The sequence below is a fragment of the Lissotriton vulgaris genome, chromosome 3_1 (assembly GCF_964263255.1).
Source record: "Lissotriton vulgaris chromosome 3_1, aLisVul1.2, whole genome shotgun sequence".
Lineage (NCBI taxonomy): Eukaryota > Metazoa > Chordata > Amphibia > Caudata > Salamandridae > Lissotriton > Lissotriton vulgaris.
This window is the reverse complement of record NC_141689.1, coordinates 2,015,694,311-2,015,711,970: the sequence shown is the minus strand read 5'-3', so window position 1 is coordinate 2,015,711,970 and position 17,660 is coordinate 2,015,694,311. Positions and strand designations below refer to the sequence as shown.

General features: G+C 46.1%; 1 protein-coding gene across 8 annotated transcripts in view; it reads left to right on the top strand.

Moving 5' to 3' along the window:
- The window catches only part of ACSL1 (acyl-CoA synthetase long chain family member 1), a 408,120-nt gene that overhangs the window by 267,484 nt on the left and 122,976 nt on the right, over positions 1-17,660 (top strand). For all 8 annotated transcript variants that reach the window (XM_086962488.1, XM_086962494.1, XM_086962493.1 and 5 more), the window contains exons 8-9: positions 15,420-15,452; positions 15,559-15,610. In XM_086962488.1, the coding sequence (XP_086818614.1) occupies positions 15,420-15,452; positions 15,559-15,610 (85 nt within the window). The remainder of the gene's footprint in view (positions 1-15,419; positions 15,453-15,558; positions 15,611-17,660) is intronic.

Below are 17,660 nucleotides of genomic sequence, written 5' to 3'. Positions count from 1 at the left end.
AGTTGCCACGTTTAGGCTTTGGGTCTGTGCTGCCTGCGCAGACCTCCCTGACACTGAGACTCAGGGCATCCCGCCTCTTTCGAGGCTAGTTGGCCTGAGGGACATTTGTGAGTGTTGTGCTTTTTGCACCCCGCGCATTGTAATTTCTTGCTATGTAATTCTTGCGCATGTGTTCTAATCTGCACCTCTGTGGTTATTATCTCATGTGCAATTGTTGACATCCCACTTTAGGTTTATCCACTTTGCTAAATGTGACCTGCATAGAGGATTGTTTAGGTTTACCACTTTGCTAAATGTGACCTGCATAGAGGATTGTTGATATTTATCCACTCTGCTAAATGTGACCTGCATAGAGGATTGTTGATGTTCCATTTTATGTATGTTTCCTTCCCTTTGCTAAGAGTGAACTGCTTAGGTGTTGGTATTCCTTCCTTAGGTCCTGATGAGAAGGTCCTAGTTACCTGCGTGATTACCTACAGTGATTTAGGGGTGCGTAGGAGGTCTTGACTCTGTTCCAGTGATTACTGGACGTGTGTTGCATTTATAATTTTGGTGCTAATCATTCTATGTTTATGTCATAAGTGTATACCTACCAGTATTATTTTCTAACAAGTGCCTACCCCTGACAGTGGTCCATGTGGCCCTGTCCTGTACATAATTCCCCTTGTAAATTCTGCCCGTGCCCCTGGCACATTGTAAAGTTTGTGTGTTATCTAATGTGTTTTGTTTATTATAATACAAAGGCTATTTTTTATATATCCTTGTGTGGAGTCTTTCTTTGTGGTGGGCCTTGGGTGTTGTTGCTGGGGTGCGTGCGCAAATACTTAACTCATACCGCCTCCAAGTTTAGCCTAGACTGCTCGCGCCACGTTACCTAGAGGGCGAGTGGGGGTTGCCTTGGTGTGTGACTCCCTTGCCCTGACTTTAGAAATGGCGATCCCTGACTGACCTCGACGCGAGTCTTGGCCAGCCAGGGTCCCGTTTCTAACATTGCTAAATTAATCTTAAAATGCTACATAGATTCTTAATGTGCAGAACCTTCACTACAATGCCAGGGACTGTGATTTTTGAGATGAAAAAAGCTTCTGTTTTTAGCCAATTTGGACAAAGACCAAATGAATGCCAGACCTGTTGGCTTGACCAATGTTTTTTTCTCAGAGAAAGGGGGTGGTTAGCTCCTCCGAATGAAAGTCTGAATCACAAATGTATAGAGCTGTAAGAGTTTAAACTTTAAGGTGCTAGGGGTAAGCCCCTTATTTCCGCCCCCCCCCAATCCTTTTACACTTACCGCCTCTAACACTTTTTTCCCTCCATAAAATGGTATCCAGGTAACATTTGTCAGTCTTCTTTGCAATGACAAAAATTTGAAAATCTTGCGACCAAAACTTTTTTTCTGAACCTTGCCTGTGGAAGTCTTGCTGTGCTAAGATCATGCCCGTATGAGCTTTCCAAAACTGGTTAAATGCATTTTTTTTATTTTGTAGTGATTTTGTAACTGGAGGTTATTATTTTTGCTGACTCTGCATGTTTGCAGTTGGTGGAAAAAAATGGGTTGCATTCACCTGGTTTCTCTGCCTGGGTGGGAATTTTGTTTTGGACAGATACAGTGGAAAGGGCAGTCCCTGTTAAGAGGAACTGGTTCATATTGACGCTTGTGAGACTTTTTTATTAAGCGGCAGCTATTATGGATTCCAGGCATTCCTTCGTTTGTACTCTTTGAAAGCATTGTCCTTTTGGTGTGCCTTTGCTGTATAAACAATGTGGTGGTATTCTTACGCGATGAGTCCTAGTATTGTGTCAAAGTATTTTGAGGTTTTCAGTTATTTTGCATGAGATTCTGTGTTGCTAATTGTTTAGCTAGTGGTTTGAAGTGCACCATGTCCACTTTTGAACGCAGAACTCTGTGTAGCAGTCTTAGTCCAAAGAGATATTGACTTCGTAAAAAAAATGAGAACATGTGTAAGGTAGGGATGCTTCTGTCATAAAAGGAATGGTTGTGCATTGAAAGACAAAGTTGCTTAATATGTTGCAGGTGTGTGGTACAGATGTTAGGGAGCACTATGTAGCCCAAAGCGCAATAGAGTTGTGTTTGAGCTAAATGGTCTGGGAACCCACAAGGAGGGTAAGTGTACAGTGTTTCGTTGCTGTCAAGAAAGGAAGACATTTTTTTGTACTTGAAAGTTTTTTACCATTTTAGGAATGTTTTGGGCAAGCTTAAAATGTAGTTATCAATGCAGTTTCCATTTGTATATGACAAATGAAGAAGTAATTATTTGAAAGTACACAAAGCTAGAAGAGAAACAAACTAGGGTAAGCCGGTGCGGTTCATTGAGCTGTTTTTCTTTTAAGGAAAACTTCTCTTTTATCGTATATTACCATGACAGTAGACATCAACTATATAATTGGAACTGTTGCGGGTCAATATTCTGCCAAGATTCCACAGGAGCGAAGATGAAAAATCCTCCCACTTCTAGAGAACAGCACTCAGGAGGCGTATGACTGCACTCGATGAGGGCTGTTCACCAAAAGTATGGGGGAACATTCCAAGGAGTGTCCACCACTCTCCCCATACGTAGGTGATGAGGTAGAAGGTTGCAGTCTGGTAATACAGCTGGTACTGTAAAAGAAACGATGTATACAATAAAGCTAAATAAACAAACAAACAATAACTAATACTCCTCCAATGCACTCAATCTCAATGTGGCACTTACCCCGTGCGTAAGCTGAGAAGGTCTTAAACACAAGAACTCCAAGGAGTGCTCCAATGGGCTCCAGGCAGGAAGACTGAAGCAGCTGGGCAGGGAATGAGTAAGTACTCAAAAAAGGATTTTCAAGACCTCCTTCAAAGAAATAACTGGAAAAAGGAGTTTGAGAAGCTCTGGCAGTCTCCTGCGAAACAAACTTCAGAAGTGGAGCAGAAACTACCTCAAGAGGGGTGTCGTTCGGCCCTTAATAAAACAATTAAATGCGGAACATCAACTCCCTCAAACACAAAACAGGAAGGATAATGAACAGTAGAAAAAGAAAGGTACAGCAAGAATAGTAGGGTCTGCTGAGTAGAATAAAAGCGGATAGATATGTAAATATGCAAAGTGGGGTCTCTGGGGAATAAGCGAAGTGAGCGAGGCGGTCTGGCTCCACAGGGCGGTAATGAGCATGACCGCGTAGGTTCACAGGATCTGAAGGGGAGCTGTGCTGAATGGCTCCGAGAGGAGAGAGGAGCGAAAACCGCAGTGCTCCCAAGAGTTAGATGGAAGCGTCTGAAAATGGCTAGAAAAGGCAGCCAGACAAACTTGAATTAAGCTGCGCTGGTCGGCTCCGTGTGGAAGATGGAGCAACCAACGGGGCTCTCAGTTGTGAAGAGTGAGCGACACTGTTCGACTCCGTGTGGAAGGAGGAGCAACCGGCGGAGCTCACAGGTGCGAGGAGTGAGCGGCATCCTCCGGCTCCAAAGGAGCAAATGACGGGACTCACTGGTGTGGGAGGGGAGCAAAGACTTCAGGCTCCAGGAAAGGAAAAGGGACAAAATAACTGGGCTTGCAAAGGCAGAAGCGAGCGGACTCAGGAGGAAACGGGGACTCAGGAGGAAACGGGGACTCAAAGGTACTGAATGCCAAAGAGGAACACGGGAAATGCCGAGAACAAGAAAGGGGGTGTGGGGTCATAGTCAGTAAGCCAAGCACAGGCTAATGTGAAAGACGGCCCCTTAAGGTTAGAAGGGGCCGTCTAAAAATATCAATCCCACTGAAAGTGTATCAAGTTAGGGAAGTACCACAAAGTGCCTTCTCAGTCAGACCACACAAGGCTGAATGCACAAGAGGAGCCCTCCATTTAAAGTCAAGTCAGCACTTATATAGCGCACTACACACCCAGAGGGTCTGAAGGTGCTTGAGGAAGGGGGGGGGGGGTATTTTACTTATCAAATATCCAAGTTTTTAGTTGTTTTCTGAAGGAGAGGTGGTTCTGTGTGAGGTGGAGGTGGGTGGGGAGAGTGTTCCAGGTCTTGGCCGCTAAGTGGGAGAAGGATCTTCCCCCCCCATGGTGGCTCTGTGGATGCGCGGAAAGCGTCGAGGGTTTGATTGGAAGATCGTAGCTGGCGGGTGGGGGTGTAAAAGGATAGGCGCGTAAAAGGATAGGCGCGTATTGAGGCAATCGGGTCCTAGGTCGTAGAGGGCTTTGTGTGCGTGGGTGAGGAGACGGAACGTTATGCTCTTGTTGACGGGGAGCCAGTGGAGGTCTTTCAGGTGACCGAAAATGTGATCTTTGCGGGGGATGTAGACTCGACCTTAAGTCCCCTTTTATTTAACATTTATTTAACTCCTCTGATCCGGCTGGCAGAGAGCTGGGGTGCCAAGATAATGGCTAAGGCCGACGACACCCAGCTTCTCTTCACCTGGAAAAAGGAGAACTTGTGCACCTCTGGAGTACGCCAATGCCTATCCTCTATTTGCCTGGCTAGCTAAATCATGCCTCAAATGCAACGAGGATAAAACAGAAATCCTGCTCTACGGCCAATTCCCCATTGACTTTAAGGAGTCTATTTGGCCCTGTGGATCAACATGCCCAACAGGAGAGAGCGGGATTGCCAAGAACCTGGGCATTTGGTTCGGAGCCGACTTATGTTTCCGCGACCAGATCTCACACTTGACCGGGACGTGTTTTGGAACCCTGACCACTCTTCGCAAATTCTTTCCCCTCCTTCCACAAACGGCCAACGAAACGGTAGCCAGGGCTCTGGTACTCTCCCGTCTGGACTACTCTAACGCCCTTTATTTAGGGGCTCCTGACTATATGATCAGAAAGTTACAGGTAGTCCAGAATGCTACGGTGAGACTCATTTTCAACATCCCCAGGAGACTCAGCGTTCGCAAACAGTTGAAGGGTCTTCACTGGCTTCCTGTGGCACAACGAGTGCGCTTTAAAACTTTGGTCATCGTCTACAAAGCCCTCAATGGACCGTGCCCTTCCTATCTAGCCAAAAGGTTCACACTCTACCTCCCGACCCGTCAGTTGCGATCTACCTCCAAAAAGCAGGTGGTCGTCCCCAGATTTAGAAGAGTCCGCCTGGGTGGACAATCCCTTACGGTAAAGGGAGCTCAAATGTGGAACGCCCTGCCAGACGCTCTTAGACACGCTCCCAATCTGACCAATTTTAAAAAACTGCTTAAAACTCACCTCTTTCAAGTTCATGAATAGCATACTCCTTTTTCCACTCTGTTTCAGTTTCTTCCCCGCGCCAGGACAGTCTTGACTATCGGAGCGCGTTATAAAACCACATATAACTTATAACATAACATGTCTAGTATGAGTCTGGCTGAGGCGTTTTGGATACGTTGGAGTTTTTTCTGTAGTTTGGCTGTGATTCCGGCGTAAAGGGTGATTCCGTAGTCCAGTCGGCTTGTGACCAGTGCGTGGGTGACCGTCTTTCTTGTTTCGGTGGGGTCCAACGGAATGTTTTTTTGAGCATGCATAGGATGTTGAAGCATGATGATGAGATGGCGTTGACTTGTCTGGTCATCGGGAGTGAGGAGTCCAGGATGAAGCCCAAGTTCCGTGCGTGGTCCGTCAGTATGGGTGCGGTTCCCAGGGCCGGTGGCCACCATGAGTCATCCCAGGCGGAGGGGGATGAACCTAAGATGAGGACTTCCGTTTTGTCCGAGTTAAGTTTTAAACGGCTGTTCTTCATCCACTCGGCTACTTCTTTCATCCCTTCGTTAGGTTGGTTTTGGCGGTGTTTGGGTCTTTGGTGAGGGAGAGGATCAGCTGTGTGTCGTCGGCGTAGGAGATGATGTTGAGGTTGTGTTGTCGCGCGATGGGGCTCATGTATACGTTTAAGAGGGTAGGGCTGAGTGATGATCCTTGTGGTACGCCGCAAATGACTTCGGAGGCCTCTGATCTAAAAGGGGGGAGATGGACTCTCTGGGTTCTGCCGGCGAGGAAAGATGATCCATTCCAAAGCTTTTCCTTGTATTCAGACGTTGCTGAGGCGTTGTATAAGGGTGTTATGACAGACTGTGTCGAAGGCTGCGGAGAGGTCAAGTAGGATGAGGGCAACTGTTTCTCCGTTGTCCAGTAGTGTTTGAATGTCGTCTGTTGCTGCGATGAGGGCGGTCTCGGTGCTGTGTTTGGCTCTGAAGCCGGACTGAGAGGTGTCGAGGGATTTGTTGGATTCGAGGAAGGCGGCGAGCTGATTGTTGACGGCTTTCTCAATGACTTTGGCAGGGAATGGGAGAAGCAAGATGGGGCGGTAGTTCTTAAGTTCGGTGGGGTCTGCAGTGGGTTTTTTCAGAATGGCGCTGAGTTCGGCATGTTTCCAGCTTTCCGGGAAGGTAGCGGAGTTGAGGGAGCAGTTGATGACGTCTCGGAGATGGAGTGCGATAATGGAGTCTGCTTTGTTGAAGATGTGGTGGGGACATGGGTCGGTTGGGGATCCTGAGTGGATGGAGTTCATCAGGCGAAATGGTGTCTTCGGTGGTGATTGGGTTCCATGCGCAGAGGTTGTTCAAGGGGGGTTTGGTTCGGAGGTGGGTGGAGTGGACTGGTCTCTGGACTGGCTGTCGAAGCTGTTATGTATGTCGGCGATTTTGTTGTGGAAGAATGAGGCATGGGAGTCTCAGGACTTGTGAGGGAGTGATGTCGTTGGTGCTGGCGGTGGGGTTGGTAAATGCTTTGACTATGTTGAATAGTTCCTTGCTGTTGTGGGCGTTGTCGAGTCGATCCTTGAATGCTGATTTCTTGGTGGATCCGATCAGTTGGTGGTGTTTGCGGGTGGCGTTCTTGAAGGTGGCCAGGTTGTCAGTGGTTGGGTTTTTTCTCCAGGCTCTCTCGAGGGTGCGACAGAGCTTCTTGGATTTCTTAAGGTCATCGTTGAACCAGGGGGCTTTTATGCTACCTTGTTTGATTTGATGTTTTTTCAAGGGTGCTAATTCGTCAGCGCTGTGGGTGATCCATTGTGTGAGGTTGGTGGCTGCTTGGTTAGGGTCCGATGAGTTGGCAGGAGGGTTTTGGTGAAGCGATGTGAAGAGCTGGTCGGTGGTGATTTTGTTCCAGTTTCTTCTGAGAATTGGTTGTGGGTCGTGGTCTTTTTGTAGTTGAAGTGAACGCAGCAGTGGTCCGTCCAATGGAGAGCTGTGGTGTGATTGAAGGAGATGTGCTTGCTGGAGGTGAAGTTTGGGTCGAGCGTGTGCCCGGCATAGTGGGTGGGGGTGTCAACAAGTTGTTTGAGTCCGAGGTTGTCCAGAAGGGTGGTGGTGTTGTTGTCGTTGCACTTTTCTAGGTGGAAATTGAGGTCTCCCAGTAGAATGTACTCCTCGGAGGGGAGGGCGTGTGGGGTGATAAAGTCAGTGATGTCTTCGCAGAATTGTGTGCGGGGTCCTGGTGGCCTGTAGATGAGTGTGGTCTTGGGGTCGGTGTGGATCTGGAAGTGAAGGTGTTCGGCGATAGCGAGGTTGTCGTCAGAACTGGTTGTGACGGGGATGGGGTTTTTATGGACGATAGCGATGCCTCCTCCTGTTTGGTTCGTGCGGTCCTTTCGGATGATCTTGTAGCCGTCCGGGATGGCTATGGTGATGTCAGGAGCGGATGATGCGTTCATCCAGGTTTTTGTTAGGAAGGCGACGTCCGGTGATGTGGTGTCGAGTAGGTTCCAAAGGTCAATGGCATGTTTGTGAACCGAGCGGGTGTTGAGTAGGATGCATTTTAGGTGGTTAGTGTAGGAGTTCTGTTTGGGGTTAGTGGATTTGGTGTGGCTCCTGATGCAGTCGAACTTGCAGGAGTGGCAGGTGAAGGGTCCCTGGGTGTGCCCTGGGGCGGCTTGGTAGCAGAATGGGAGTCGGCCGGGGTTAAGTGATGAGAGGGTTACGGCATCGTACGTTATGCGGGTGGAGTGGGTTTTACGGGGGCCAGGGTGTCGGGCGCTGGGCGCAGTCCAGGCGCGGGCGGGCGTAGTCGGGCTTACCTTTGGCACGCATAGGGCGCATCCACAGCACGTGAACGCTGCGCGAAGGTCCATCTGTCATATATGGATAGTGGAGGGGGGCGGAGCGAGGGAGGGGCAGCTGGGAGGCGGGGGGCGGGGTATGGTCAGTAGGAGCTGGAGGGAGCAGGGGTGGGGCCGCGGGGGAGCAGCGGCGGCGTGGACGGACTAAAGGCACAACAGCAAATGCTGGTCGAGGTGGCAAGGGAGGTCGTGGGCACAAGCAAAAACGATCGCTGGCACAATCAGGGCACAGAATGCGGTCACAGGGACAATAAGCTGGCGCAGTAGTAGATGCGGTCGCAGGCACAATTAGCTGGCACAAGACAAAATGCCGTCGCAGGCACAATTAGCTGGCACAATGGTGATCAATGCAGGCAACGATACCAGGCACAATGGCCGGGCAGGATGCAGGTCGCTGGCACAAATGGCTGGGAAGAGCTACGAGAGGACCGACCAGTTCCGACCGGAGTCAGGCTGGACACAGCTCCTAGTCTTGCGCTATCACCTAAGGTTGTTTGTGGAAGGGAGGGGCAGCTGGGAGGCGGGGGCGGGGTATGGTCAGTAGGAGCTGGAGGGAGCAGGGGTGGGGCTGCGGGGGAGCAGCGGCGGCATGGACGGGCTGAAGGCACAACAACAAATGCTGGTCGAGGTGGCAAGGGAGGTCGTGGGCACAAGCAAAAACAATCGCTGGCACAATCAGGGCACAGAATGCGGTCACAGGCACAATAAGCTGGCACAGTAGTAGATGCGGTCACAGGCACAATTAGCTGGCACAATAGTGATCAATGCAGGCAACGATACCAGGCACAATGGCAGGGCAGGATGCAGGTCGCTGGCACAAATGGCTGGGAAGAGGTTTAGTTGGGTGTAAAACATGGAACTTCCTGAGTAATCTGGGAGCATGGATGTTTTCTGCTGGTTCCCAAGATCTATCTTCAGTACAGTAACTTACCCAATCTACTAAATATTGCAGTTTGCCTCTGTCTATGAGAATCCAATATTGCTTTAACGTCAAATTCTTCCTCACCATTTATAATTATAGGAGGAGGCGGGATCTTTTCTGGACCTTGTGGAGGGGTATATTTCTTGAGCAAAGAGCAATAAAAAACGGGATGGATCCTGACTTGTGGGGGCAATTGTAATTTTACTGTGACAGGAGTGATAACTTTCGTTATTTTGTAAGGACCGATGAATCTTGGTTGTAACTTTTTAGGTCCTTGTAATCTTACATTTTTTGTTAACACCTTTTCTCCCACCGTAAATGTAGGTTCTTGGATGCGATGTTTATCTGCTTGTCGTTTCATTGCTTCTTTAGCCTTATTTAAATCTCTCCTAGCCTGTTTCCATACTGTCTTGATATTAACATGATGTTCTTTCAAAGCAGGAATGTGTTCCAATTCTGTAGGTAATGATATTGGGATCAACTTTGGGTGTAGAGCATAATTAAAGAAGTAAAGAGAAACTGCTGTAGAGGAGTGTGTAGTGTTGTAGGCAAATTCGGCTAAAGGCAAAACCTGTACCCAAGAGGTAGTAATTCTAGCCAATAAAGAACGTAAATATTGTTAAAGGGTTTGGTTTGTTCTGTCAGTTTGACCATCTGTTTGAGGATGATAAGCTGTTGAGTCTGTGGTCTATTCCTAGCGAAGAACACAATCCCTGCCAAAATCTGGAAACAAATTGGGGGGCCTCGGTCTGAAATGATTAGAGGGAACACCATGTAGGCGTACTACATTGTTCAAAAAGATGTATACAAATTCTTTGGAAGATGGCACCTTTTTGAGCGGGATAAAATGAGCCATTTTAGATAACATGTCCACAACTACATATATGGTGGTATAGCCTTGACAATGGGGAAGATCTGTTATAAAATCCATACTATTGGAATGCCAAGGAGCAGGGGGGATAGCAATGGTTTTTAACAATCCTGTAGGAGCACAATGGGTTGCCTTTTGTCTAGAGCAAATGGAACAGGTCTTAACAAAAACAGATACATCGTGAGACCTATTCTCCCACCAAAACAATCTTCGACAAGTATTCAGGGCCTTGGAGCTTCCTGGGTGTCCTGCTAGAACACTATTGTGACACCAATTAATTACTTGTTGTTGCAAGGAGCGAGAAGGAATATATAATTTATTATCACGATAGTATAAACCCTCTCTGCTGGAGTTCTCGGGGTCTTTAATCTATTCCTCTAAAGGGATTTTGGTGTATTGGTCTTCTAAGCAGTCAAGGAAATTTAGACTCCTGCTTCTCTGCTCCTATGATTTTATGCATTGGAATAATGGAGGGACCTTCTTCTCGTGAGTCAGATACTGGATGACCAAGAAGTGATAACGCATCCGCTTTTCCATGTTGTGACCCCGGTGATATGTAATAATAAAATCAAACTCACTGAAGAAAGACACCCATCTCATTTGCCTAGTAGTAAGGGCCTTGGCTGTTTTGAAGAGCTGGAGGTTTTTATGATCTGAATAGATATGACCTGCTTAGATCCCAATAAATAATGCCCCCATTTATGAAATGCTAATTTAATAGCTAACAGTTCTCTTTCTCCTATTGTATAGTTTTGTTCAGCAGGAAGCAAGGTCTTGGAAAAATATGCAACCAGATGTCCAGTATTATCTGGTTGTGACAAAACTCTACCCACGGCAAGCTGCGAGGCATCAGTTTCAACAAAATAGGGTTGAGTATTGACCGCATGCTTGATTACAGGGGTTGAAGTGAATCTGACTTTCAGGGTACAAAAAGCCTGTTCTGTTTCTGCTGTCCAATGAAACACCACCCCCTTTTTCCGCAATCTTGTTAGGGGGGTGATCAACTCAGAAAAATGGTCAATGAATCTCCTATAAAAGTTTGCAAAACCGATAAAGGATCGTACTTCCTTTAGTGAACTAGGACTTGGCCATTGGACTAAAGATTTGATTTTTTGAGGATCCATTTTAACACCTTCAGGAGAGATGATAAACCCCAAGAAGTCTCTCAGTGGTATGGAAGGTTGTTTTATCTTTAGCAAATAACTGATGTTCTTGTAACTTGCTTAGGATCTTTTTTACATGGATAACATGATCCTGTTCAGATTGAGAATAAATCAAAATATCATCAATGTAGACTATTACAAATATGTCTAGGTATTCTCTTAAAATGTCATTGACTAAATACTGGAAGGCGGCTGGAGCATTACAAAGGCCGAATGGCATCACACAGTATTCGTATAACCCAAACATCGTGCGGAAGGCAGTTTTCCATTCATCCCCTTCTTTAATTCTAAGTGATGATGTGCTCCTCTGAGGTCTATCTTGGTAAATATTTTTGCCCCTCTAAGCTGGTCCAATAAAACCGAGATAAGAGGAAGGGGATACTTGTTCTTGATACTGATTTTTATTTAGAGCGCAATAATCCAGACACGTTCTCAAGCCTCCTTCCCGTTTTGGTATGAAAAATAGAGGCGAGTATACTGGGGAGGTAGAGTGTCAGATAAAACCTTTCTGCAGCATGTCTTCTAAATAGTCTTTGAGATACTCAGTTTCTGAAGGAGTCATAGCATATATTCTACTGTGAGGTAGTTCAGAGCCAGGCATTAAATCGATGCGGCAATCGTAGCTACGATGAGGGGATAGCTTGGTGGCTTCCGTTTCACTAAAAACAAATTGAAATTCTGCATAAATGTCAGGTACACAGGAAGCAGCGGCTACTGTGTGTACACCACAACACAAAGGACTAAGACTTTCACTGGCTTCTTTATAACAGTGTAGCATGCAAAAAGGTGAATTAAGGGTGCCTGTCCGAGCTGCCCAATCAATACTAGGATTGTGTTCGTAACCTGCACAGGAGTGATATCACTAATGTGTCTGGAGGAAGATGCTCCTGCCTGGGAAGTAGGTAATGTAAAATGCGCTGGTTGGATGTAGTTTTTTCGTGTCTTGGGAATAGTTCCTGATCCCTTATTCTCGGAAGCATTTTGGGATTTAAGCTGAAAGACTTCGGCTTGTAATCTCTGGTTCTCTAACCTCAGTCTCCCTACTTCACTTTGTAATTCTACCATAACTGCCGCTAGTTTTTCAGCTGTCGGAGGGTGTAAAGTCTGCTCCAAAGACATTCCTGCATCAGAAGTAATCTTCGCTCGGGTGGAAAAAAGATCGTGGGCTTGGCTTTGTCCCGGAATCAATGTTCTGCCAAGATTCCACAGGAGCGAAGATGAGAAATCCTCCCACTTCTAGAGAACAGCACTCAGGAGGCGTATGACTGCCATCGATAAGGGCTGTTAACCAAAAGTATGGGGGAAAATTCCAAGGAGTGTCCACCACGCTCCCCATACGTAGGTGATGAGGTAGAAGGTTGTAGTCTGGTAATACAGCAGGTACTGTAAAAAGAAACAATGTATACAATAATGCTAAATAAACAAGCAAACTTTAACTAATACTCCTCCAATGCACTCAATCTCAGTGGGGCACTTACCCCGTGTGTAAGCTGAGAAGGTCTTAAACACAAGAACTCCAAGGAGGTCTCCAATGGGCTCCAGGCAGGAAGACTGAAGCAGCTGGGCAGGGAATGAATGAGTACTCAAAAAAGGATTTTCAAGACCTCCTTCAAAGAAATAACTGGAAAAAGGAGTTTGAGAAGCTCTGGCCGGCTCCTGCGAAACAAACTTCAGAAGCGGAGCAGAGAAAGAGGGGTGACGTCCGGCCCTTAATAAAACGATTAAAGGCGGAACACAAAACAGGAAGGAAAATGAACAGTAGAAAAAGAAAAGAACAACAAGAATAGTAGGGTCTGCTGAGTAAGAGAAAAGCTGATAGATATGTAAATATGCAAAGTGGTGTCTCTGGGGAATAAGCAAGAAGTAAGCAAAGCGGTCTGGCTCCACAGGGCGGTAATGAGCGTTACTGCGTAGGTTCACAGGATCTGAGGGGGAGCTGCGCTGAATGGCTCCAAGAGGAGAGAGGAGCGAAAACAGCAGGACTTCCAAGAGTTAGATGGAAGCATCTGAAAACTGCTAGAAAAGGCAGCCAGACAAACTTGAATTAGGCTGCGCTGGTCGGCTCCGTGTAGAAGATGGAGCACCAGCGGGGCGCTCAGTTGTGAAGTGAGCGACGATGTTTGGCTCCGTGGGGTAGGAGGACCAACCAGCGGAGCTCACAGGTGCGAGGAGTGAGCGGTGTCCTCCAGCTCCAAAGGAGCAAACTACGGGGCTCGCTGGTGCAGGAGGGGAGCGAAGACTTCAGGCTCCAGGAAAGGAAAAGGGACAAAATAACTGGGCTCGCAAAGGCAGAAGCGAGTACAGTCAGGAGGAAACAGGGACTCCAAGGTACTGAATGCCAAACGGGAACACAGGAAACGCAGAGAACAAGAAAGGGGGCGTGGTGACATAGTCAGTAAGCCAAGAACAGACTAATGTGAAAGGCGGCCCCTTAAGGTTAACCCCTTCCACGTTGATGACGAGCTGGGCTCGTCATGGCGTAGCCTCCTCGCACGCTGATGACGAGCCCAGCTCGTCACGTAACATGCGTTTTAGAAAATCTCAGCGTGCGAGCGGAATTCCGCTAGCGCGCATGAGGTTAAAAGGGGCCATCTAAAAATATCAATCCCACTGAAAGTGTATCAAGTTAGGGAGGTACCACAAAGTGCCTTCTCAGTCAGACCACACAAAAGGCTGAGTGCACAAGAGGAGCCCTCCATTTCATATTCCTAACAGGAACTAAAATGTAAATCCATTATTGCGTGTCTCATCTATTTGATGTTCCCTAGTTCCCATGATCTTTTGCCTGTTTTTTAATGCATCTAATGTGACTAGATTAATCCTATATGCTGCCCCATTATTTTTGGCCCTCCCTGCGCTCTGATGCATCTGTCATATTCTATTTTGCCTCTATGAACTGTTCTCTCTAAGGATGTTTTATACACCAAACTAAAAAAAAAAAAGGATGTGTGACGTCTGAAATTTTGCAGTTAGTTTACAAAATGTTCATCTCCAGGTTTGCCAGACTTTCTGGTCAGCTAGATAATTTGAGGGGACACTTGCGATCACTTTTCCACCTTGGCGCAGAGCCTTCAAATTGGCGAAGTTGGGGTGGTGTTGGAGCGGGGCATAACTTCTCAAGCCTCCTACGTTTTCAGGGTCCGGACTTGTGTGCTGAAGAATATTTATATTTCTATGTATATATAATATATATATATATATATATATATATATATATATATATATATATATAATATTTCTCCAGCAAGCCTGCCATGTTTGTTTATGGCAATTAACATGGCTTAAACCACTCGATTGCGTCCAATATGGGAATGTGGTCCCGGCATGTTTTTTTTTTTTTTTTGTCCCAGGCCCCTCAAATCTTGACATGCCTGATCATTTTATGATACCAGTGAACACAAATAGATATTGAGGTCTGCGTAGAGAACCTTCATTTTAAATGCAGGTGACTAAGCCACTCCTGTGTGTAATTTATCTGCAGCCAAAAAATGCAATGTCTTAGCTTTTGACTAGATGGGTTGAATGTTTTGTAGCTGCCATGTGGGCCAATGTCACATGCAACACCTTCAATTATTCCTAGCTTTTTAGTCCACAACACGCTATATGCTGGCATGTACATATAAGGGGAACCAATTGCTGGTGGCGGAAAAGCTTGGACATGCTGAAGGTGTTGCACATTGAGCTTAGCAGATGTGATGTATCAATTTGAACCTACGTCCTGTTTTGTATCCTTTGTCCATCCTTGCATACCCTTCATTATATTCCAGCACTCCGTTGTTGCCTTTTGATTACTCTTATTTCCAATAATTTTCGTTCCAGTCCTTTTCAGATGCCAAAGACCTGCTATTTCACTTCTCTCTGCCCAGTGCAATATTATTTTAGCAAAGACAACTGTCGGAAAGGCTTCATTATTCCATTATATTGTCAACTTAGAGTGCAGTCTCCTGATCACTCTTCAGTTTTTGCTGTTTAACTAATGGCCTGGCCAAAACTGTTTGGTATCGACTACTGTTTTTTTTTTTTTTTTTTTTTTAATGTCCAATTTGTTTTTAAAATATATCTTGCCCAATGTAGCCTCCAAACTGAGTGTCAAGTCCTAAACAACTAAAACGTAAGGTGCCCTGGAGCTCAATATTTATTTTACTTCACCTGCATGTTTACAAAAATCCCATGGTGACTGGAAGACCAAGTATACTTCCTTGCCCCGTTTCCTCCAACCATGTGTAATCCAGTGGAACTCCTCTATTCCACATATTTCTGCTGAACCAATCAGAGAATGTAAGATTTAGGTTCAACACATTGAGCAGGATATAACATCTTTTCCTACACAACAAAAACAAGATGGAATATTTTTTAGTCCATCAATTGTAGCAATAGGTAATATGTAAAGCAGAGATTAAGATTGCAAGTTAACTATTGTTTTCCATGTCCTCATTCATCTTTGTCTTTACTTCCTTACTATAGGATTTAGGAAAAGCCAACCGTCAAAGACCAAAGGTAAGTAATTTATGTATGAATCTGTTTTATCCTGTGCTATGGTTCTGTCGATATGAAGGAATAGCAAACTAAAAATCTTGTAATACTTTTTTTCTCTTTCTTTAAGCCTCCAAAGCCTGAAGATTTGGCAGTTGTTTGTTTTACCAGTGGAACCACAGGTTAATAGTTGCATTATATTCTTTTTGTTTTCGTTGCTGAAATTCCATTTACTACTCCAATTTGTTTCACACTCCAGCAACAGGCCTTTTCCCTGGTACCTAGAAGAACAGTCTCTGCTGTAAAGATCTGAATGTCTTTGGCAACTGTGTTGTGTACCTTTTTGTTCTTTAATCCTGTTAATCTAATCTATGTTCAAACACCTAAGATGCCAGAAAAACAATTTTCATCAGTGACAGTGGAGTACCTCCGACACCATATGAAGTGAAAGGACCAACTTGCCCTCTTTAAGGGTATGCTTGTCATCAGTTAGAGCATGCTTTAAGGAAATACACATAAAACAGATACGTTTGAGGCATGTGTGGCTGTCGATACACATGCTAAGCAAACCAAGTCAGTCGTCCTGGCCCTGACCGCAACTGGCTTGTCTTTGAGAAAACTGTCAGCACTGAAAATGCTGACATCGAAACAGGCATCCGGACGGGCCCCATCTGCACCAAAACCACAGTTAATACCAACGACATCCACTTATACACTCTGCCCAGAAATGGTCGTGCCACTCCTCCATCGGCTCCAATAATAAATCTGTTGGCCAAAGACATTTAGCAATTCACATCCGGATGGGAAAGATCATCACTTAACTGCTTAAAGCTGACACACGTCCTCCAAAAAGACAGCTTTCTTTCCAAGAAGCATTGGATGAAGCCCCAGTGCCTAAAGCAAGGAAGAAAGCAGCCTCTTACCTGCATTTCCATCACCCATCCAGCTATGCAGGAACCACCTTCTCCACACTCCTTACATGAAGATTCCCCTCGCATACAAGCCACAGGTGTCGCCACTTTCATTCACAAGGAATTAGAAGGCCAACACAACTAGACCGCTGGGTCACTTACAATGCTGAGTCCCCAGCAGACACTGACCCTGATCTTTACCCAGTTAATCCCTCTCCTTCAGGGCTGGACTGGCCGTATGGGCACCGGGTGTTCCCCTGTGGGCCAGAAGGGGAGGGTGTGTATCTGTTTTGGTCTGGTGGGGGCATTTTTGTTACTGGTGGCTGGCTTTGCAGCAGTGCTGCAAAATTGTCCCCTTATAACAAAAGCGGATGTTTGTTTGTTTTTGCAATTTTTAGAGCGCGCAACTACCCAAGGGTGTCTCAGCGCTTAACTGAACAGATGATGGCTATGGCAGATTTTTAATGTGGGAACAGCCAAGTTCCCATGTGGGAACAGCCAACTGCAGCAGCAGTGATCCCGCAAGCACACTCCAGACCCCCTGGCGAACCCATTCTGGGCCTGATCTCCTTCAGATGATTGCTCAACTGAAGAGCTACTTGCCAGGTCCGCAGCTTCTCACAAGGGTTCTCTCCATTCAGAGCCTATAGATGAGGATCTTTTATTTGAGGCACTCTACTCCACACAGCACACAACATCTCCCTATGCTAAAAGGTATGTTGCAACACACTGGGGATATTTTCCAGGACCTTGTTCATGCATGGGTGTGAACTCCCCATGTAGACAAAAAATGTAAAGCTTCCCCTTCTGACCCTCCCCCTTACATTTGAGGTCAGCTTCCACCAAACTCTGGTTGTCCATACAGATAGAAAAAGGTCCAACTACCAAACAATCGGAGAAGCGCCCCTCCTGACAAAGAATAAGAGACTAGACGTAGCGGGGAAAAGGGTAGCAGCACAATCTGCTAACCAGTGGTGAATTGTCGATTCTGTAGGCCTCTTAAGTAGGTATGTCTGATCCACATTGGACGAAATGGATGTGCTCCTTCAGTACCTCCCTGAAGAATTTCGTAAGAGAGGGCATGAGTTAGTGTGTGAGGGGGAAACTGATCTCAAATACTACTATAGGATGTGCCTCTAAAACAGCTGACACAGCTGCTCAATGCATCAATTGAAGCCTCCTTTGATGTCACGCATGGTTGTGCATATCTGGTTTTAAGCCTAAAGTTCAGCAGAACTTTTCGGTCTCATTTGATAGCGAACATATTTTTGGGCCTCAGATCAAATATTGGAAAAAAATGAGAAAAGGCAGCAAAGACAGG